Raw genomic sequence first — 24,205 nt, 5'->3', positions numbered from 1 at the left:
CACTGCAAATTGCACAAGTTTCCTAAAAGGATGCAGATTTAAGCCCCATTTCCACCAAGTGGTCTGGTACAGATCACTTCAGTTTGGTACGGGTTGGATCAGTAAGGCCTGATCCTGTTTGTGTTTCCACACCCAACCGAGCCCTTCTTGGTAAGTGGTGTGTAAGCTGGATACAAAGACATCCAGCGATATCTCTTTGCAATCAAGCTGTCACACAGGAAGTGATGATTCATTCAACCAATCAACAGACAGCAGTGTTTCCAGCTCCACTTTGTGGGGTCAGATCAGAATGTCAAGCACCCCAACATGTGGGTACCAAAAAGTGGAACAGTACGAGTCAGTGATTTGGAGACCTGTCCTGGTTTTAGTCAAAGGAAACGCCACAAAATGTGTGCTGAACCAAGACAAACTGAACCACTTGGTGGAAACTGTGCTTTTTTAATTGTTAAAGGTTGCATTTGTGGTCTGTCATGTTCAGGTCGTCTAACTTTAAGTTTTCATTCTTGTTACAGAGACAAATTTATCACGTAAAGAACAAAAATGTCTTTGGACAAAAAGGAAGAAAAGACAGGAGCGACTTCGACAGACTTGCACGTTCGGCGACAGGAAGAAGACCAAACAACATGGTGGGTGTGAACGATGCTGTCGCTGCGGAGGAGGTGTGAATCTACTGTAGAAAATAAGCTCAGCTGAGTTCATGTGAGGTCTGCAGCCTGCATTGTTGGCATCAGGCCGCACTAAAGTAAAACTGAAGTCTGAATGACTTCCACAGACCGAGCGATGTAATTTATGTCAAACTATCTGTGCGCTGGGAACACACAGAGTGATTTATTCCCCCGTTTAGTTATTTACAGTTAAACAGAAGCACTTGTAGTTCTTTAAAGAGGTTAAAAAGGTTCATGTTGTGGTTTAAATATTAAAAAAGAAAGAAGTGGCGGCTTGATGCTGGACTAAATTAACATTTAACCTTCATCAGAGTGCTGTTGTTGCGTAAGCACACACACACGGGACAAGAGGACACTCTGAGTCACAGCCGTACAAAGTGTCTCCTGCTTTGCGCTGCATGTTTCATAAAGACATTTGCTGTGAATATGACACTGACAGCAATTACGCTGCCTTCTGCACATCTTTGTCAAAACACTTTGGAAACGTGTGAGCAGCATTTTAAGGTGACACAGTCAGCAGAGCACAAACACGGGAGTAAACACCTGCCTGCACGCACATTAAAGGTCCCATATCCTGCTCCTTTCCTGCAGTTTAATCTGGATCATTGATGTCTTCATGAAATGGTAGTAACATGTTTTGGTCCAAAAAGCCAATAAATCAAGCACAGCAGCATTGTTTCCAGGCTCTCATAGCCCCTCTGTTCAGAACGCTCTGATTTAGTGGGCGTGGCCTTCATATGTAAATGAGCCACCGCTGATACCGCCCCGCTCTTCCACGTCACTGAGAGCGCCGCCACGAGCTCCGAGTGCACAATGTTTAGAAAACAGAGAAGCCCGTTTACCGTAACATTACAGGCTAAAACAACAGGCTAACTGCAGCTAAAGTTAGCATCCTGAAGCTAACACAGAGACAGGGGGGACACTGAGGAAAAGCTCTTCCATCTGCTCCACAGCACACAGCATTTAAAATACTCACATTTCCAGGGTCCCAGGTTTGTTGGAGGATGGTTGGTAATGCGCCTGGATTCAGGACCAGTCTATTGGCTAGCCCTCTGTTGGACTGTCCAAAGTTGGAAAAGCAGTCGGCCATGAAGTGACTAGCACACACATGCTCAGTTTTACTGAGTGTAGCTGGAACATTTCCTGATAAATGAGCTCTAGACACTTAGTCTGTCTTCTTCTGAGATGGGAAGCTTGAGCATGGAGCTATGTGGCTGTTTACAGCCAAAAACAGAGCAGTGATGGCTCTTCAACTTCGGCATTCTCCCCCCTGCGAGAGATTTCTCTCCAGCAGTGGGGAGGGGGTTCTGGGTATCTGCTCTGGTGGACCAATCAGGTCAGACTTGCTCCTGATTGGTCAAAAAAAGGGAACCGCTGACATCAGCAAATCCCCAAAATCCAAACAGCTCGTTTCAGGTCAGGGTTTTACATTCACAAGCTCTACTAAGAACAGGTTTGGTCATTAAATATCACATTTTGTGGGCTGGGAGGAAAGACAAAGACCCACAAATTTAACTAAAAGACTTAATAATGTGATTTTTGCACAATATGGGACCTTTAACATCTGTGTGACATGAAAACCACACATGTAGGATACAGCTCCATCACACACACACACTGTGAAACACAAACAGACTGGAATGTAGGAAATAGATGGCGCCCTGTTTTGTTGTTCCTCTACAGCGTGCACTTCCCTCGGGCGCATCCAAAGAAAATATTTGTGTCTGAAACACCCGGATCATTCAGGGAATAATTCAGTTTGAGCTTCCATGATGAAAACAGATTGGTAATTCTTTTGACTTAATTTTTCGCCTGTTTATTTACAAAGAACAAACAGTTTCGCTGCTGCATTCAGACAAAAAAATGAAAGTTGGCTGCAGAGCCGAGCAGAAATAGTTCTTCTTTTGTTAGTTTAATACCCTATTGACTTTGTTTTGGTGCGTTTCCCTCTGTGGAATCCAGTCCTGGCCGCTGGCTGAATGAAAAATAAAGAACAAACAGACGCAGCATGTCTGAACATGAAGTCTGTGCGTGTGTGTTTCTGCATGTGTGTGTGTGTGTGCAGGGCGGACATTAGGGCGTGAGAGCAGATTCCAAGAAGTCAAGCCAGCGTCTGGACTGGATGTTAGCAGCATTAATGCACTCAGCTTGGCCTGTGTGAACATGTGAGTCGCTCCAAATCAGCTCTGACCACCTGTTTACATTAACACACAGAGGAAATGATAATGGAGGGCGTTTCAGGGGCAGCATACGTTCATAAATAACCATATTCCTCTTTGTGTTTATGCACTTGTTTCATGTTTTCTCCTCTAATAAGCCTGTATGTCTGTTACGTTGTTATCACAAGATGAATAATGTAAATAAAGTCTACCTACATACATAACCAGGAGAACGCAAACACAATGCGTACATGTGAGAGGCTGAGGCGGGACGTAACGCGGCGCCCAGCCTCTGGAAACAGCATAAAAAAATCCATCTGAACAGGATCATTATGCAAAGGCAACAATAAACTGGTTCTGATGATAAACAGACTGTCATATCTCTACACCCGAGCCAGAGGGCAACACACTCTGTGACATCCATCTTCTTTAAGTAACGCAGCTCATAATGACACTGTGCATGGCGGGAGTACAACACACACACACACTAACTTATCCTGTCATAAACACACACAAGCTAACACTCACAAACACACAGTTTTAATATTCTGAGTCGCTTTCTCTCTGTCTCACCAACGCAGCGTGGAGCTCTCTCACACACACACACACACACACACACACACACACACACACACAGTGGCTCTCACAGCAATCTCCGAGTATTTAATACAACTGGGTACAGCCAGGGGCAAGGCAGAAGTCATAATCATGAGTGTGTTTAACAGCAGTGTGACAGGCTGATGCTGCTTCAGTGTAAGTAAGGAACATGGAAATAAGCAGCTGAGTTATTCAGCGGCTCGCCGTGCTGCTCGCCATCGCCTGCCAGGCTCCAGTCGTGCTGCGATGAAACGCTGAAGTCTGATGTCAACGTTTACACAGTCCAAAGTCAGACTAAGCTACAGGAGAGATTTAAGACTCAATACATGCAGTCCATTCAAATGACTGTTAATTCAATATGTCGTCGATCGGTGGGAACCAGCTCAGGTGAGCTCTGTGAGGTATGGATAAACTGACAGGTCAGGTTTTGATCACAGTGCCATCCTTTATAGTCAATAAGTGAGAATATAGAGCTTTAAAAGCAGTGGTCTCAGATGTCTAATTCTCTTCATTTTCTCATATGTTGCAGTTTTAAGTATGTATTTGGGTTTGAGTCTGTTTAAATCAAGGGTCTTCAACCTGCGGCTCTTTGACTCCTTTGCAGTGACTCCTTGTAGCTTTGAAAATTTTTTATTAAAATAAGTAATTTTGATTTTAAAAAAAAATTGTGGTCTTCATTTTTTTTCTAACTTTTTTAACTTTTACATTTTTTTTTTCGCAATTTTCAAATTTTCATAATTACAATTTTTGCAAATTTTAGAATTTTAAATATTTTGAAAACCTTGCAATTTTTTTTATTTTTGTGTTAATAATTAAAATGTGTTAATTTCTGCTGTGGAAACTGTTTTTTTTTTTTTTTTGGCTTGGTGTGTAGGTGGTTTCCCGTACTTTTGGGGCCAGCTTCAAGTGGACACTCAAGGAACTGCAGATTTTAGCACTTCACATTTCCTCATATTGTCAGACCTGAGGTTGGCGATTCATGTGAGCAAACAAGACAATCAACAGCAGAGTCATCTGACATCACTACACAACAGCTTGTTGGTCGCTTACTGCTAACTCTCTGACATTAGCAAAAGGGGTGACAGCACAAGAGGGGAACAGCTTATCGTCAGCATTCAATGCAAACTAACTGATCATGAAACTCGTTTAGTTCACAGGCCTCTCCTTTTCACCAACTAAAGTGTCCGGATTATTCCCGGGTCGTATCCTCCTCTACGTTAGCATCTTACATAAACAAATCCATTCATCACCTGTAGCGTAAAGATAGCATTAGCTCATGCTAACTGTTCTTCATCATCAAGGGGCGCTGATAGCTGGACGTCATGAACAGTAATCGGTCAATGGTGAAATCACTGTGACCTCATAACAAATATTAATGAATAATGATATAATTATTATCCATGATTATTTATTTTTGTAAGTATAATCATTATCATAATTATTATGAAATATGTATATATTCATTAACATATAACACAAGTCAAAGCAGCAATTTGGAGTATGTTTTTATTACCTAAAATTGAGGGGGAAAATAAGCAAAAATAAATAAATAAATAATAACATACAATTAGATTAAAAGTCAGAAAGGAGGAACCTATCCAGAAAGAAACAAAAAGCTTAAAATTAACAGATTTAATGTATTTTATTGTATTGTTTTACATTTGATATAAATTTAATATTTTTTGATTTATTTATTGTCTTTATAGTTATACTGCATAAATATAAATCAACCATTATAAAATATAAAATATAAATTAATAGGTAATATATCTTCACCCAATCCCCACAAATATTTCTAAATTTACACATTTGTTTATACACAATGCACAAATAAAAGAAAATAGTTTACACACACATACACACCTCATACAACAAACACATACAAAAAAATGTACTTCTAAGCATGTAAAAACACACATATATGTAATTAAAACATAAACATTTCCCAAAGAATGATTAAATAATCATAACAGGCTGATTTACTATATATCAAACCTAATACATTCAGTATTTATTTGGAAAAACAGGATTGTGAAATAAGTTTCTACAGAGCCAAAACGTCAAATATAACACTTAAAGTTTTTTTTAATAATCATCATCAATAATTAACTGGTGTTTTTGATCTTGGTGAAATATTTGATATGAAATTCAAAAAAGGATCTGAAACATGTTTGCTAAAATAAATGGTTTGGTGTTAGTTCCTTGTTTTAAGAAACAAACATGTCAGATCCATCACAGAAAAAAAAAAAACCTTTATACATCATCAAAATGTTGAACCACAGTCTGAATCACTCTACTTAAAGGGTGTGTGAGCTGAAACTCATGAGGATTTATTTGTCAGTGATTCAAGCTTTATAGATCAGCTGCAAGATATTAATAACAACAAACACAGGGTCGCAAGACGATTACAGAAATTAACTGGATTATATGGACTTGTTATTTATTTATAAAGCACATGAGGAGAGCACTTAACCTCTGTGGTAAAACCTACATATAAATACATTACTGCATGTTTAATTAAGCAAAGACAAGCTCATAACTGAAGCTGGTAATTATGATGCATGCGCCCCAACATGCTAGCTGACTACAGGAAGCAAAGAGGGCCAGAAACAGTTTCAGTGTGTCTCTAAAATCATCAACACCTGTTCCTCTTTAAGATAAATTAAAAGTTAGGAAAGGTTTTAAAAAGCAGGTGAGCTGAGGCCTTCAGAGATCCACGTCCTACTGGGAAATCATGGAAGCTGAAAGTGTGTTAGAGCACGCACAGGCAATTACAGCCTGACGAAACACACACACACACACACACACCATCATCATCATCAACCCCAAACCACTCTCAGCACAAACATACCCTCATCTCTTACCAAGCTCATTTGCCATGAGCCACCACCAAGTGCTGGTTTCACACCCTCAGCCTGCTGATTGAGCTGATCTCACTGATTGAGCTTCATTTAGGAAACATGTGGGAATCAGGCCTGCAAGCTTAGCCAGATTACACGCAGCCCAGTCATTTCGCTCTGCCCTATTACCGCAATAAACATGTGCAATAACACAGCGAGAGGATCGAGGGATCACACCTCAGCTCCAGCCCGGGACACTTCCTGATCTGAGCCACACGCAGCAGCACAGACATGCCTGTGTCCGTCCCCGCTCCGTGCTGTGATTAGTCCAAACATGTTGGACAGTAATCGCTGCTGGGAATCGCATAAATATGTCAGATGAGTTGATCAGCAGCAGCGTGGAGGGAGCGCGGCAGGGCTCAGTGCTGACCACCAGCGGCAGCGACGCAAGCGGCAGCGTGAAGGGTTGGTTTCATGGTTGGTTTGATGGTTGTCGGGCATTCCAGCTCCCCCCTCAGAAACATATACAATACACATACAATTGAAGCTTTGTATCTCTGAAACTGATGTCAACTTCTAATACACAAAGATGCCTTAAAAATAAAGTCTGAAATCTTTGCTCAATCATTTCACTTCCTTATTATTTAGCTCTTTCAAAATCATATGACAGGGAAGTGGAAGTTACATAACAAAAAAGCAAGGTTGCTGAAATAATTTGCTGATTTCACAAATCACTTAAGTTCCTCGTGGAAACTATTTTGTTAAGTGAAAAGGTTAAGAATACCACTTAACACATACACTTCTGTGCTTTCAATCAAGTTTCATCTATTATAAACTGAATACTCTCAAGCGTGCTGTCTTGCTCAGATTAACTATAAACCTCCTCATTTTGAAAAGTATTCACACCGTTTTAAGCTTGTGCAACTGGATAAAATTACTAAACACAATAGTAAAAAGTTAATGACCCATAAAAAAGAGGAGCTTCAGGGCCACAACCAGCCTGAGGCAACTGGATAAAGTAACCTTGCCTGTGGAAATGATTTATTTTTGGTGCATACTAGCTTCGATAAAAGGTATTGATTGAAAAACAACTGTTTTAATGGTGTGGAAAAGTTGGATTTGAAAACAAAAACTCAAGATGAAGATCACAGACACTTAAACAGTATGTTACAAATGCTTAAATAGATTCATAATTCTCTAGAGATTGATTGACAAGATTTTTTTATTTTTTTTTTTCCATATGTTTTTATTAAAGCAGGTTCAAACATACAGTACAATTGAAGTGTAGTCAATATTTTTTTTCCCACAGAAACATTTACAAACATTAACAGCCTCATAGCTTCATTTTATAAACAACCTTCTCCAAATCAACAAACCTTTGAGTTTTTAACAAAAATCAAGTGCAAAAGTGGAAAGCTTACGAATAAATAAGTATCTAAATAAATAATTTTAAAAAGTAAGAAAAAAAATGTTAAAAAAACAACAACAATTAATTAAAAAATACTGGTAGGAATGAATGTTGTAATGTGTATACAATTCAAATATGGAACAGGATTATGGTTAATAAAAAAAATGTTACTATTTTTCAGAGAAAGAAGTAAAGAACTCAGAAGTGGAAACTTTTTTTCATCAAAAAATAAAAAACAAAAATAAATAAAATAAAATAAAATGAAATAGAATAAAATACAATAAGATATAATAAAAAAAAATAAAATAAAAAAAAATAAAATAAAATATTATAAAAAATGGACGTATTTGTTTTTCTTTCTTTCTTTTTTTATTTCTTTTGTTTTTTTCCAGCGGTCATAAGCTGCTTCAGTACTACAAATGCATTGGGGGAAAAAAATTATACTCTGCAAAAAGGAAAGAATTACACATACTGATCAGTGGTACATGAATTTACAGATAAATATTAATATGTATGGATATATTCTTTATGGGCACTTGCTGACCTGTTTCTTTTGATGATTTATATTTATATTCATTTATTATGTATAAGTGGAAGTTAAATATAGTACAAAAATGAAAAAGTGTTGTTAAAGTGGTATAAATCTATTGGAGAAAGAATTATCCACTAGTTGCATTAACCAAAATACTATGCTTTCCCTTGTTTAATCATGTCGTTGAGTTATCAGCAAATATATAAAAGGGGATAAAGGCCACTGGAAAAAAAACATTTCAAATTTTTATAATTAATTTATTACTATTTCTATTTATTTATTTATTTATTTTATTTTTATTTATTTATTTATTTTTAAATCAGGTTTCTGACTTTTTTTAAATAAAAATTGGATAAATAAATAAATAGATAAATAAATAAATAAAGTACTTTTTTCTTACAGTGGCCCTAATCCTCTTCCATACAAATATGAACGCTCTCACAGCAAAGATTAACTGTATTTTTGTATAATAAAAAGCCATTCACAACATAAGACAGTGGTGAGTCCATGAGCTCTGTGAGTTGTGTAGAGAAGAGTTAAGGTTCAGGAAAACTGTCTGAGTTTCAGTTATTTTTTTATTTTTTTAATTTAACCAAAACGAGCCTAAACGAGCTCCCAGTCACTGAACCGGAGTCAGCAGCAGGGACATGAAGCGCTGGATGGCCTCTGGCTATTGGCTGCTGCGGTGACGCAGTCGTTACACGTCAACCAATGAATTAAAGCGACTCTCCCTTTCAGAGTGTTTTCAGACAGGGGGAGAGAGAGAGGTTGAAAAGGTAGGATTCGCGCTGCATCCTGGGTACATAGCTCCATGGTGATGCAGTGAGCCTGTTGTGTGGAAACCAAAGTAAAGTAAACGGGGGAGGGTCGGCTGCGGGGGGGCTTTCTGCGAGTTACAATGCGTCTTTCACGGCGTTGAACAGTCTCGGAGGACGATGAGCCAACTTTGCCGGTCGCCTCGAAGCGGAATGAGCCACTCCTGAGCCCCGAAATCGAGTCGTTGTTGGCGGGGGAGCGAGCATGAAGACGCCGAGCGCCGTGCTCCGTGCTGTCGGCTTGACTGGGAAATGGTAGCGCGCTGCGGGGACCGCACTGGGAAGGACCATGGTCGAGAGGAGCAGCAAATTCTTGTTGATCGTCGTCGGATCCGTGTGTTTCATGCTGATTCTCTATCAGTACGTGGCTCCTGGGGTGATCAATTTCGGCTCCCCGCACGGGTACTTCACGGAGGAGGACGAGGGGGACATCTTCCCCACTCCGGACCCCCACTACGTGAAGAAATACTACTTCCCCGTCCGGGACCTGGAGAGGACGATTGATTTTCAGATCAAGGGGGAGGACGTGATCGTGTTTTTGCACATCCAGAAGACCGGGGGGACTACCTTCGGGAGGCACCTGGTCCAGAATGTCCGTCTGGAGGTCCCGTGCGACTGCAGACCGGGCCAGAAGAAGTGTACCTGCTACCGGCCGAACCGTAAGGAGACCTGGCTCTTCTCCCGGTTCTCCACGGGCTGGAGCTGCGGCTTGCACGCCGACTGGACCGAGCTCACCAACTGTGTGCCGGGGGTCCTCAACAAGAAGGAGAACAAGCAGAAAAACCTGAGGTAAGACTGATCCACCCACCAACCAGCCTCACTGTGGAGCCCAACCTGTGGCCCCACACCCCAACCTGGGTCTCCTCTACCAGGTCTGCTTTATGTGGTTCAGACCAGGGATTAGAGGAATACCACAGTTGAATAAACCCAGGTACATTGAGGTCACTGTAAACTCACAGGGCTGTGAAAAGGATCCTGTTGCATAAGATCTGAATAATCTTGCGGCTAACGCACAGAACAGGACTGAATTATCTCCACTTTCTCTACACATGTTGTCTGGTTTGCAAAACAGCCATTAATGCAGGCTCATCCTCCTGAGAGGCAATTATTACCAGACAAATCTAATCTCACTTTAAGACATTTCTCCAGTCTAACAGAAGAAGTTTGCACCAGAAAGACGCTGATAATGTCTGAATCAACAGCCGTGTTTGGCCCCTGAGGCGTGTGTCTGTGAGAGCTCAGGATGTCTGTTCTAAAGCAGCAGGTTGGTCCAGACCAAAACCCTGATTAATGTCACACATGGGACCAGAGTCCAGCAGACAATTGTTGACAGGAGATCCTGGTCCCACGCTGAGACTGGGCTGAATTTACTCCAGGAGTGTAATTCATCCAGGCAACATTTCCACTCAGCAGTAATCCCTCACACTGACTGAGGTACCCAGACACGGCGTGCATCCTTATTAAGTTATAACCCATTTCTGCAGCGTGCTTCCCCGCTGTTGTTTTCAGCATATTGCATCCTTCACACAGACATATTGACAGCTGTATTAGCTTCCATTTCACTGCACCCCTGTGGTTAAAGGCTGTGCTTGTTGAATGGGTTATGTGTCTTTGTACTGCCTGAAAATGTTCAGTGTTTTTATTTAGATCAATAGGCTGAAGGGGGTGAGGAGGAGAGAGGAGGAGAGAGGAGGAAAGAGGAGTTTTTGGCGTCTCGGCTGCTCGCCTTCCCATGCCTCCTCAGAGCGGGGCTGCAGGGCCGGGCCGGGCTCTGTCGCTGGGGCAGGGGGGGAAAGAGGGGGGACCCTGCGGGGGTTTGGCTCCGCTCTAATCCGGGTGATTATTACCGCTGGGACACACACACACACACACACACACACACACACGCTAACGCTGGTATTTGCTGCTGGCGTCAGTCCTGACTCCTCCTGGTCAGAGGTGATAACGTGTCCAGGCCCTTTTTTTTTTCTTCGCATGGCGAGCTGAGATATGGCGGTGGATGCAGGATAAACAGCCTTTCATCACTTTGCGAGCGCTCTCTCAGAGCCGGGGTGTGTGTTTGTGTGCACCTGGGGAGGCGGCGGGGACTCGGAGCAGACAGGAAGGCAGAGAAGAAGATCTCTCCCCTCTGGTGTAATCGACTGTCCTATCAGCCCTGACAGGAGAAACAAGGGACCTTAAGCGTAATAGCACCCTGAAGAAAAACAAAGCTGCCCCACATTACACACACTTCAGCCTCGACAGGGACGAGATGTGCTGCAGCGAGCAGGAAACACACACACACACACACACACACTCACTGCTTCCCCAGTTTGTGCATGTTTAAATCTCCTGCCTCACGGTGGGGGCTCCTGTTCGGGGCCATTTGTCCTGAGGGTCAGTCGCAGTGTGGCGAGGAGGCCGGAGAAAGTGTGAAGAAGATCATCTGTGTTTACCGAGCGGCGGTGGTGGTGAAGGATTTTCTTGGCGCAGCGTCGTACGCAGAGCTCTCAGGTCAGCTGTGTGTGTATTGTCAGTGTGCTGGAGGTAAACAGTCTGCAGCTCTGACAGCTTTAAGGCCTCTGTGTGTGTCAGACACACCACATACCTGCCCGCTCTGGAGGAAGTGGTTCAGAGCTGCGTTGTTAACTTGGAGAAACAGACACGGTCGTATCCAGAAACCTCGGACCGGGCCGGGCTGGTCGTGAGATCTCTCTGCAGCTGTGCTCTCCACCAGCTGTCAGGAGGATTTTACGCAAACGTTTCAGATGCAGCAAAAATAAAATGTGAATTAGGACCATTTCCATCAGCCTGATTTAGACGTATGAAAACAACTCCTGAGCCTGAGAGAGATCCAAGAAACAGAAAACACAGAGAAAGGACGATTCATGTCTGTTTGTCCAAAAATAAAAACTTAATATTTCTGTGACTTTCACCTGGAGCTGCTGCAGAAAATCATTTCAGGATCAGTTATGGGCAAAAGAGAATTTAGAAACATTGATTTGTGACAGAGTGAATGACTGAAATTGTTGTTTTATTTCTAGAAACATCAACATCAGACCCTAGAAGGTCTTGGCTGATGCTCTCCCTGCCAGGGCTTCCATGAAATACAGTGGAGATGTGCTCTGCCTGCTTCAGGCACTCCACATTTTGCACAAAGGAAGGGCATAGAAATGCAACGATGAGAGAAATAACCACAGGTTCATGATCTTAATGATTATTTTACTTTTCTTCATTTCTTTTTTAGCAGGGGAGGATTTAAACGAGCTTTCTTGATGAGGCTAACTGTGACGTTTAATCTTAAAATCTGGTCATCCATTAGGCCTCAGGAGCCGTAGTGAAACATTTAATTCAACCTCACTTTGATTGACTTAGCGTGAAGTTTACAGGCTGAGATCTGTGTCTCTAAAAACAGAATTTAATTTGTTTATTACCCTTTAAAAAACAAGATCTAAAATTCAATTTAAGGCCAGTCCCGATTGTCATTCTTCCCCCTGTGACCCTCTGTATAAAGGGCCAAGGGGTAAGAGTTAAAAACACGTCTCTTAGAAATGAGTCACCACTTGATCCCTGCTACGTCATCACCCTCTAGACGCTCGCTGGCTGTTGTAGGCAGAGCAACTGTTTGTTCACTTCCAAACAAAACAGATTTTTACAAACTGGTGATAAACCGATGTCAGATCAGGGCGACACATTCGCAGCAAACAGGCTTCACTACAATGCACCAGGTCACATGAGTAACCGCGTGCGATATCATCCAAAATGTTGCTTTAACAATGTGCAATTTGACATCATTGAGTATGACTGTTTCAAAGTAAAAAGACGGTGCTTGGAAGTCCTCATTCTGAATGTTTACCTCAGAAGCCAATCAGCGGACAGGGCTCAGTCACATGACTTTTGATTCTTCCCTTCTCCTCGTCTGGAAATGGTTCGGAGCGAGTGTTGCATAGGGATGGGAGTTGATAAGATTTTGTCGATATCGATTCCCTTATAAATTCCTGTTGTGAATTTTCTTGGTACCAAAAGTAGCTTTACAGGTTTTCTGTGTCAACAACATTTAATTGAGTTTATTCTGTAAGTGAATAAAATGTAATTGGTCCCTGAGTCTGGATATTTCTGGGCTTAATTAAACAGAAACAGGTCAAAATTTCACACAATGTGACGTTGATGTTCTGTGTTGTAATATATTAATAATTCAAGTAGGCCATCTAGTGTCTCAAAGTGGTTATAGCAATGATTTAAGTTGTTTGGAACCTTTCCGTCAGCCATGAGCCTGTCATTAGCCTGTTAGCTTTTGACATTTGAAATTCGCAGCATTTTTTACAAAGAGTTGATATGATATGTTTCTGTGATGAATTATATTCTGAAGCTGAAGTTATACTGATGTAGGCTAACTGCTAGCACATCAATGCAGTTTCCCATATACGTTAGCGTCAAACTTGCGCTGTTTTGTTATTTTGGTAAATAAGGTGATTTAGATCATGTTGAATGTACTGAATATGAATCTCCTGAGAGAGAGTGATGTACATTTCTTTATGAAGTCAGTTCTTCAGGAAAACTTCAAGCTGAAAATCCTGAATCAGAGTTTTCTTGGGAAACATTAGCTAACTGCTAAGCTAAGATAGCTGCTGCAGACTAGTAAGGCCCGGCGGCTCCGGCACAATGTAAAGAATTGATAAGGGAATTGTTAAGCACAAAGGCTAACGATATCCATGGATTGAAACATTTCTTATCGGTTTTCGATTCCAGTCCCTAGTGTTGCATCTTCACAGAGAAGGTGTTGGGAGATGTTTCTTGTGGTGGTTTTCCAGCTCTCTGTCGGCTATACAGAATGAGCTCGTCTGTGTGTGTAAATGTGCACATGTGTTTGTTCCGTAGAATATGGTTGGGCGATGTTTTACAGAGATGTATGAATCACTTTAAAATTAAAGAAGTGTTGTTCTGAAATGCTGTGTTCATCCATAGTCGTCCTCTTAGTAGGCAAGAAAGTTCACCGTAGTTTTTGTTCAATATCGTCAGAATATCGTTATCGGACAATTTAAAAAATATGTAGATGTAAGATATATTTTTTTGGCCTTGCAGTGAAGTCTGTCCACTGTGAACCTGTCACCTCGCTCTGACATCAGTGTAGCTATTATTAGCTGTAGGTGTAGCTATAGCAGTGTTAGCTAGATCGTTATATTGAGCAATTTCATAATGCAACCACTAGTTCAAACATGGCTTATATTCCAGTGAAAGGCGCAAATGATTTGATGTCTGATAAAAAAAATATGGATATCATGGGAAATTTGTCAAGCCCTTTGCTTTTAAATGAGGTCTCAGTTTGTCTTGGTTTTCAGAGCTGTGTAGCTCCTCCCCTTGGACTTACGGAGAATTGTGACACCCCTTCATCAGCCCTTAATCTTTTGAAACAGAATTTATTTACTTTGAAATGTTTTTACCCTACTTGAAAATTCAACTCAGCTGTGAAAAGGATTTCTTCACGGACACATGACTTTGAACCACGCTGAACTGATTTTGAATTTGTTATTTTTGGATCTAAGGAATGTAGGGTTGGGTCATCAATAAGTTGTAAAACTTTAAAGCAAATAGATTCTGTTTCAAAACATTAAATTCAGCATCAGATCAGTTTTCAAATTCAGTGTCTTGTGGCACAAATCTCTGCCCATGGAAGTAAACGAGAGGAGTTGAAGCTGGTTTTGGGCCTGGCTGCTAACCGAATGTGCCCAACTCACACTAAGGTCAGTTAGGCTTCGAATAATAAAGCATAATTTATTATTTTGATATTTTCGAAACTACAAATTAAAAAAAAAAAATCTGTACGAGGCTGTTAACATGTTTATTCCTGCTGTAAAGATCTGCTTTTTTGAATGAGTGTGTATGTGGTCTCTGGTGTTTCTGCAGCCAGCCTCTGGTGGACACTTGAGGAACTGCAGTTTTGTGCATCCTCACAGCTGAATGTTGCAGTTTAATGCAAAAAAATAATAATTAAACCAAAGTTTTACTTTAATTTGAGTCTGACTCGTGTCCCTCATGTTATGCGCTGTACCGCAGCTGATCACAAGGGGGAGCTCTGAATGTTTGGGCTTCACTTTGGGAGGTATTTTCAGCAGGCTTGTGAATTTTTACAGTGCATCATTGGCTAATTAATATTTAAAGACGAACAAATTCATGACCCGGCTCGGAGTTTGAGCGTTATGTAACGTGTTTGTCGTGAACATGATTCACAGACATCCCGTCTGACACTTACACGAGTTACTTCAGACGATAACGCTCCCTAAAGTCCACGCCGTAACCTTCCCCGAGCCCTGTTGTCACAGCTGCATTATTCATCGATCCTACAGATGGCTCTTTACGACTCCACGACTTCAAGAGCGCATAAAAACTTAGCGACGTTGAGGAAATTGGATTGAACGCGGCGCTTTTTCATATTCACTACATCATAAATTGCGAGGGGGGGGGGGGGGGAGAAAAAGTGCTGCGATGGATTAGGCTTAGTTTGCTCTGGTGACAAATGTGTCAGCTTTAGAGGAAGGCGCATTAAGCGGCGGCGCCGAGATGAATGGACGGCGGTTGGAGAGACAGGTCGCACTTTGATCGGTGATGAGATGAGATGGAGATGAGCAGTGGCATTGTGGGAAAAAAAAAGAAGAAGAAGTCCCATCGTCAGCAGAGCGGCACTCAGAGTGGATTTGTCATTTCCCACCTCTTATATCAGCTTTAATGTGATCCCAGGGGACACACACACACACACACACACACACACACACACACACACACACACACGCTAATGAGTGCGTGAAAATATCGACATAGATACGCTGCTTCTAATTGGTTAAGGAGGTTCCTATCACTTTGCCCAAATTAGAGGCGCGCTTTCAGACGGGGGATACCATCTGTCCCGCGTGTGTGTGTGTGTGTGCACCCCTCTCTGAAGTGTGTGTGTCTAGTTTTAATCCTAGTAGTGTGTCATCGAGCGTCTTAGCAAGCAAAGTGATGGAGCTAATTTTACCGCCTCTATCTCAGCCCTCTCCATCTCCTCCTTTCCTTTCCTTCCTTCCTTCCTTCCTTCCTTGATGGTGTCAGTCTCTAATCAAACAGCAGGGGGGCTCCTCCTCCCTCCTCCTCCCTCCTGCTCCCTCTCCTCTCCTCCTGCCCCCTCGTCTCCTCTCTCTCCTTCGCCATCCCTCTCTCCTCTCCCCCCGAGCGTGACTACCGCATTAGAGGAAATGTCTTTTCATGGAAGATTTGCTGCAATTTCCAAAATGGCTGCTTTGCCTAATGGACAACTGCCTTGGCTCTAATGAATGATCACATGTACGAGTATGAAAGGGGGGGGTGAGATGGAGGTGATGAGGAGTAACATGAGGAGGAGGATGGAGGAGAAGAGGAGCTGTCAGGCAGTGATGGAGGAGATAAAAGCTGGAGGGGTGAAAACGTTTGGTTTCATGGCCGGGGAGGGGGCTCGTCGATTAGCACGGTTGTCAAGCGCCGAGCTTTACTTTTCTTTCAGCGGGTCTGTTTCAGATTCACGGCACAAATCGCCGCTCTCCGAGACGCCTCCGTGCGTGAGCGTGGTGTGAGAGCGGAGGCGCGTGCGTGTGGTCGCGCAGCGTGGTGCCGTCAGCCGGCCAGCCCTGAATCCAGATGAACCCGGAGCAGGCGAGGCCGCGCCGTCTGATTGGCACACAGGCCTAATGTGTGTGTGTGTGTTTTAGTGTGTGTGCGCTCATGTGAAGCCAGGCAGGTTGGTGTTAATCCAATCAGATTAGGCAGGTCTAAGCGCTGCCGGCCAGGCGCTGGAAAGCCGGTTACGCCCGCTCATCCCGCAGCATTCCCGACTGACATTCCCACATCCCGTAGCCGGTTATTCCCGGCCGTCTTACGGGGCTCTCAGCGCCTTCAGGTCAGGGACAAGCCTGCTAGTCCGGCTGGAAACCGGGGTCTTACTGGGATTAACGGAGAGGAGCTAAACCAGCTGTGTCTGACTGAGGAGTGAGGGCAGCGAGCAGACTGAGTTAATTCAGAGGTGATAAATGAGGAGATGTGAGCAGATTAACACACTTTCATCACACGGTTAATGTGCTCAAATTAGCTTTTTTAAAACGGCGTCTTAATTAAAAATACTACATTTGTTGCAGATCTCTCTTTTTGAAGCTTTCATTCACTTTCATCGTCGTTTGTTGTTGCTATTACTCTATAAAGCTCTACTACCTGGATGTAAACAAACACAACTGAACGACAGCTGTCTAGTTTCTGTCTGACTACCTTCATGTATTTAAACCTATAGGAAGACTAAAGGCTGGTGGTGCTAGCTCTGCTGTTGCTAGTTTTACCTTGTTCACTCACAGACCCTGTGATCCCGTTTTCAGCCGTTTTTTCTTTGTCTCCTTCGTCCAAACTTTTTCAGAGGGTCCAGCAGCTCTGCCTGACAAATTTATTAATAGGATTGGGTAAAATTATTGATTAATCAACGCATTGCGATATTTCTCAGCCCCATTTGATATCGATTTGGCAAATCCTCTGAATTGATTGACCTCCTGGCCAGTGGGGGGCGCTGTGTGTGTTATTTCCCATTGTGTTGATGGAGTCCACACCGGACCAAACACCAACAACGTTGCAGCTAAATCAAGCAGTTTAGTTTAGATTAATTGAGTTTCTCTTTATTTCATTCCTTGTCATAAAAATATGAGTACAGTATGAAAATTTAAAAAATCTAAAACAAATGTTGTTTCTTGTTATATCTGCCCCTTCTCTGACAAAATAGTAAATAACCACATGATTGGAAAAAAAACACCTTTTAACTTTCCAAACAGCAAGAGCATAAAGCTAGCTCCTTCAGCTTTTAAGTCTGATTTTCTGATTGTTTTATTTCTTTAAAAAGTGAGGCGATGTATCAGGATGGGTACCAAATCAGGTACTTTATCAGGTACCGACCAAATTCTGTCAAAAGTATCGAGTACCCATTTGTGAAGAATCAAAAGGTACCATGTTTAGGTACCTAAATGCATCCTTGTGACTGTGAGGGAGTGGAAGAGTAGAAGATTTTCCTACTGGACATGAACACAGCATTGAAAGGTTATATAATGAAGAATAAATATGTTAAATTGAAAAAAATGTTATACTTTATTATTAAACAAATTGATATTTTTTACCACATAAACACAAAAAAGTACTGGAAATCAGTACCATTGAGTACCGGTATCGATTGCCAGGTACAGGGCATTGGTACTGTGTCGTTTCAACTGTGAAAGGTTCCCATCCCTCGCGATGTACGGCTGTATTCACACAGGCATGAAAATAAATGTTTAGAAATTAACAACAGAGAATTTTTTTTGAAAATATATTTCTTTTATTTTTTTTGTTAAATATTTGATAAGATTTTCTGTTTATGAGGTGGGTACAGAAAAGGAAAAAACATTTTAGATTCACTAAACTGGAAAACTTCCAAACTAAAACAACTCCTTCATTTACAACAAACAGGACAGGACGATACACTCAACTGTCTTAAGGTATCAACAAGTAGAAATATGGTTTTACAGAGAGGAAGTGAAAAGTAAAGACGAGGGAAAAAACTTCCACCTTCATATCTAATTATATTCAAATTAGAGATGGGCAAGTACCTGTACCAGGTATCAGTGTTGGGCCGATACCAGACTTTTTTCAAGGTATCCGTCTTTGTGAAGGCTGCAGATACTCTAGGCGAAAAAAGTCTTACATCGAGTAAGTCCTCCTCACCACTAGTTGGCGCTAATTGCTGCTGTTTAACACCTCAGCAAATGTGCGCCAGGTCCTTTTCAGTCAACATAAATGAACCAGAGAGAGTTATCAGTTAAACCGTTTAATTTTTCACTTCAGTTTATTAAAAAAATACTTAACCTCTGACAGTTGCTAGTTTTATCATTCACTTTTAATATATATATTTTTGAATTTTGATAAAAACAAATCCCTACATCTTTAATTCAAATGGTGATTATTAATCAATAACAAAATCAGCAACTCAGTCGTTGGTTTGTTTTAGCTCCATCATGTATTTTCTTTCTTTCTTTTTTTTGCATTTCTACTTCTTAACGTACCCACATTGAAGTATTTCAATCAATATCTAATCCAATTGATTTTGGAGCTAAGACCTTAACGATGCCCAGCCCTGTTTAATAATCGCCAAAGTAATGTGAACGCTGTGTTTGTAAATGTTGGTGTTTTCTGTAAAAATCAGTGACTAAGTGAGCTCAGACATCCTCTTTCCGTCATCACAGCTCACCTGTCCCTCAGGTGTCCCTCATGTTCTCCATTAGGGGGCACTGTGATGAAAAACATGTCAGGATGTTTTTGTTGCAGGATCAGGATCTGGATTTGATTTTTAGACAATTTCGACCTGAAAACGACAATAAATCCGTACATTTTAAGCACAGTCCAGATGTTTGTAGACTTGATTTTTTCTTGTTTTACATATCTGCCAGGATTTAAACTCCTCTTCACACAGCCTGGACTCTGTGGAGATGATATAATGTCAGCTTCAAACTGATTTCACATCCTTTTTAAATCTTTATCATCAGTTCCTCTTTAAACGTTTTACGTGCTCTTTCAGGGGTCACAGCCCACAGATTGGGAACCAAAGAGTAAAATCAGATCAGTTTAAAGTCAATGCTAACCCTTTGATGGCAGTGGGAGCCGAGCTGTCATCGTGACTCTGAGGCCGCGCTGCAGCAGATTTCATTACAGCGTGTGGTCGTCACAGCACAGCTCTCATTTCGTCTCACGCTACTCAGAGAGAAACTCTGTAAACCAACTTATTTGTTCCATAAATCACAAGCGCCCGCTCCAAACAGCGTCTGGATTCAGCCAGCAGAAAGCAGATAACGCTCCGCGGCGAGTGGATCTCTGAGCTTCACGCTCTGCCCTTCACTGAGAGGATGGATGACACACACGCTAACACACACGCTAACAAACAAACACGCTAACTCACACGAAGGGAAGGGCGCGAGTGTTTCTGCTCCTCGAGTGCTGACAGGCCGCGCTCGGCTGCTGCTCCACGGGAGTTCAGCTCAGGTTCAGCATCAGGTCACAGAAACGTGCGGCGCTGGGGAGACGACACACACACACACCGTCAGAGATCCTGGTGTCGACAGGAAGTGAGCGTCCCCATCAGGCGGCCTGAGCGACGCTTGCTTCCTGCATCGATCGACCTCGGCTGTTTCACCTCAGCGAGCTTTAAAGACAGCACGGGGAGAGGGATCCGCCTGACCGCTGACGACCGTCGCTCCAGCCTCCGTTATCGATCAGCCGTTATGGATCGGAGCGTGTTTTTCATTGATTGATAAAACCTGAACGGCGTGGAGCAGCGGGACCAGAGAGACGGCGAAAAAGACTGATGTGTTTCTTAATCATTACACAGCCTCCGTGACTCTGTGTGTCACTCTGTCTCTTCCCCCGACTGTCAAATGTCACCCCTCCTCCTCCTCCTCCTCCTCCTCGCCACCCTCGCCGTGACTCTGCGGCCCTGTGGACAAATAGCCGTGCTGAGAGTGATTAGCAGACATTTCTATGGCTGCTAATGAGCGGCGCTACGCTGCAGCAGCTCCGCCAACAGGATTACTGCCTATTGATTAGCCTAGCCTAGCATTAGCTTTGCTAGCCGGGCTGATTAGCGGGCGTGTTAATGAGCAGAGCTGGGGGATGCTATGGTATGCTATCCATGAGAATGGGATTACAGGCGATTAATCAGACAAGCGGCGAGCGGGAGTCATTAGGCGGGTCGGAGCGGAGGCAGAGTCTGAGCCTGATCCGGGTCCTGGGTCCTAAATCTGGTTTGGCCTCGCCTCTATTATCAGTCTGCAACCATCACGCATCACTGGCGCTGTCTGTCCAGACAGGAAGTGGCCCTCAGCGTGAGCGCCACGAACACAAACAAAAACGTTTTCCACTGGCGTTGTGTTTTATGATTAAATGCATCTATTCATGAGTGTGTGTGTGTGTGTGTGTGTGTGTGTGTGTGAGAGAGAGATGGTTGAGGCTGACAGCCGTGCTAATTGAATTGTGGGAAAAATGCTAATCTAAAGCCGCCTTGTTGAACCAGTGGGCGGAGCTTCGTCTGATTGGTCCAGAGTGACTTTTACCAGCCCCCCCAAAAAACACAGAATGAATGACGGCGTTGTGTCTGCAGCCTTTACCCATCATCCCGCCATCATTTCCTGCCCTGCACGGTGCTGTCTCTGTGTATCGAAGTGTGTTTGCACATTTTACACACACTCACGTGTGTGTGTGTGTGTGTGTGAGTGTGTGTGTGTGTGTGTGTGTGCTGACGCTGTTCATGGAAAGACAGAAAAAAGCAGATTCCTCGTTCGGCTGCTCTGGGTTTGTGCGCTGAGCTTGAGGGCAGAGCTGCTCCTGAAGCTGCACACGTTATCAGAGTGTGTGTGTGTGTGTGTGTGTGTGTGTGTGTGTGTGTGTGTGTGCTTCATCTGTGCATTCAGGCAGGAGTTGCATGTGTCCAGTTGCTGCTGTGTGAAAGTGTGGCCTGTGTGATCTGTGTTCACAAGCCTGTGTGGTGATTCGATGTGTGAGTGTGTGTGTGTGTGTGTGTGTGTGTGTGTGTGTGTGTGTGTGTGGGGTAAACCACAGATGAAAAGTGCCTCTGTTACTTACATTGCTTTTCAGTCTTCCTGCTCCCTGCGGCTGGAGATGTCAGGAAAATACATAATGTTGTTTTTCTGCCTGCGCTCTCTGAGATGTGGACTTTGTTCTGAAATAAAATCTGAGGATTAATCTGGATTGATGAAGAGGAATAAGAAAGTATCAGCTCACATTTAGTTTTCTTTATATGAAAAGGTCTGTTTTTATCCTGACCCTGTGAAAAGAAACAAACTCAGACTCTGCTCAGAGGTTTCGTATCTGTAGTTTTCATGTTTCCTGTAATCTGCTGCCTCCCTGTTCGCCGTGTCGTGTTTCTCCGTCTCTGTTTTGCATGTGAACTCTGTGCACAGAGTTGCTCATGCAAACATCTCCCCCAGCCGCGGGAAAACCACGACATGTCTGCTAACAGCACAGAAAACTCTCCTGTTGATGTGACCGGCTGTAATAAAGAGCGTTTAGCGACTTCTGACTGACGGCGTCTGCTGGGTAAATACTGCTCAGCAGGTTCAGGCTCACACACTTCAAAAGACGACGTCAAGTTTTTCCTTTAGCAGAAATTTGTGCACATTGTATTATAAAGTCAGTCATTAAGTTAGTTTTATTACAAACGTTGATTTTGGATCACCATGACAACTTCTCTTTGCTCTTTCTCTCAGACCCATGAGCAGAGGTCTAAAACCTTTACCTTCATAGGAGCCGTTTTTCCTCAGCTCAACTGGATTAAAGTCATTCAGGAGCCACAAAATCTACTTTATCTTCACAATAAAGACAAAAAAATGTCTAAAACTATACATAGTTCGAATCTAGTGAATAATTATCAGTGTTTTAAAACAAAGAAAATTGTACAACTGATGTCTTAGTTCTTAATGCTAAATAAATTGGCAAAAATGTAAAAAAGTTTAAAATTTAAAAAATTTGAAAAAAAGTTAAATGAAAATAAATAACTAAAATGTTAATTAATAAAAACTGCAAAAATGTCAAAAAATGGAAATTTAGTAGTTTTCAATTTTGAAAAATGAAATAAATGAAAGAAAATATCAAACAAATTTTGTAGAATTAGAAATATTCTTATTTCCAAAAATGGGAAAAAAAAAATGGCAGCAAATTTTGATCAAAATTTTAAAAAATGAGTTTTTAAAAATTTTTGCAAAAAATTAGAAAAAGTTTGAAACTTAAAAACTGCAAAAGCTGCAGTTTCAAAATGTCAAAAAATGGTTAAGTTTGAAGAAACTTGCAACAAATATCAAATCATAAAGTTAAGAACTGCAAAAATGTCCAAAATTGGGAATTGCTAAAATTTGCAAAACTGGCAAAAAAAATTAATTTGATAAATTTGCACCATTATTTTAAAAATGAAATCAGATTATTTTAAACACATTGTCAAGAGTTGAAAAACAAAGTCTTATTTCAAAAATTTGAAAAAAAAAAATGCAACAAATTTTGATCATTTAAATTTCAAAAAAGAGAATTTTCAGAAAATTGAAAAAAAATTGGGAAAGTTCTTAACTTAAAAACTACAAAAACTGCAATTCCACAATGCCAAAAATGTTAAAAACTTTCAAACAATTGTGAAATTTTAAAAACGATTAAAAAACCCCCAAAATTGAAATTTCATCAGTTTGAGGAAAAAAAAAAAAATTAAAATTTGATCACATATACGAATAATGTCCTCAACTTATCATTTTTTATTTACTATAATAAATTCAAAGGAGCCCCATGAGGCTCCAGGGCCACAGGTTGAAGACCGTTGGTCATGGGGGAGGTGTCGTCTGTTTGATCGCCTGTTCCCGCTACATCTCTGCTTTTTTTACAGCGATTTCAAGTGTATTATGTTATATTGCAGCTGATACATGTTGATATTCATCGTACAGTGACTATTCAGCTTTGGGGGAAAACAACAGCTGCTTCATTTCAGTGTATTTCCATTTGGGAGGAGGATCCTGTCAGCTGTGATGTGGAGATATAAACCAGGCTTTGAGGCAGTTTTAGGACCTGTTGTTGGACCTGCAGCGTTAAAAAGTGCATGGACTTTTGTAGACTGACTCATTAATTCATCATTTACTTCTCTGAAACCAGCGTGTTTTGGTTTCTTTTAAAAACTGGGACAGAAAAGTCCAGATTTGACGCTTCCTGCCAAATCCATCGTTGTGAAATCCAGGATGTAAACACTCAGCTTTATTTTGATTTATTGGAGGAAATGAGTCCAGTCTTTAATCAAACATTAACTCCATGTTGTTAATGATGAAGAGGAACTTCCTGTCTGGTTTGGGGGCGTGGTCAGTGAAGGGTTAAGTCTCCTCACCTGGAAACCTGAGCGCGGCTCTTTGATGAGCCGAAGGCCGCGGTTAAAGTAGGACAAAGCTCTCCTGTAACAGCAGCGAGCGGGGAGTGTCGCTCTGCTGAATAAAGGTCAGTGTTAAGGCTAATCCAGTTACACTATTCTTAGAGTCTCTTCACCTCCTGTCTGCCTCCTCCTCCTCCTCCTCCTCCTCCTCCTCCTCCTCGCAGCGCCTCGTGGATCTGGGCCATCGCTGCAGGTTTCACCTCTTCGGTTTCCTCTCTGAGCTTCTCTCTGTC

The 24,205-nt window shown here is 42.0% G+C and overlaps 1 protein-coding gene across 1 annotated transcript in view; it reads left to right on the top strand.

Annotated features, from left to right (window-relative positions):
* The first annotated feature begins 8,968 nt into the window (after positions 1–8,968).
* The window catches only part of hs6st1a (heparan sulfate 6-O-sulfotransferase 1a), a 94,088-nt gene continuing 78,851 nt past the window's right edge, over positions 8,969–24,205 (top strand). The window contains exon 1 of the mRNA XM_074691688.1: positions 8,969–9,805. Within this exon, the coding sequence (XP_074547789.1) occupies positions 9,306–9,805 (500 nt within the window). The 5' untranslated portion in view covers positions 8,969–9,305. The remainder of the gene's footprint in view (positions 9,806–24,205) is intronic.

The sequence above is a fragment of the Halichoeres trimaculatus genome, unplaced genomic scaffold, assembly GCF_033239565.1.
Source record: "Halichoeres trimaculatus isolate MK-OKI-2021-1 unplaced genomic scaffold, fHalTri1.1 fHalTri1_scaffold_17, whole genome shotgun sequence".
Classification (NCBI taxonomy): Eukaryota; Metazoa; Chordata; class Actinopteri; order Labriformes; family Labridae; genus Halichoeres; species Halichoeres trimaculatus.
This window is presented reverse-complemented; position numbering and strand designations above follow the sequence as displayed.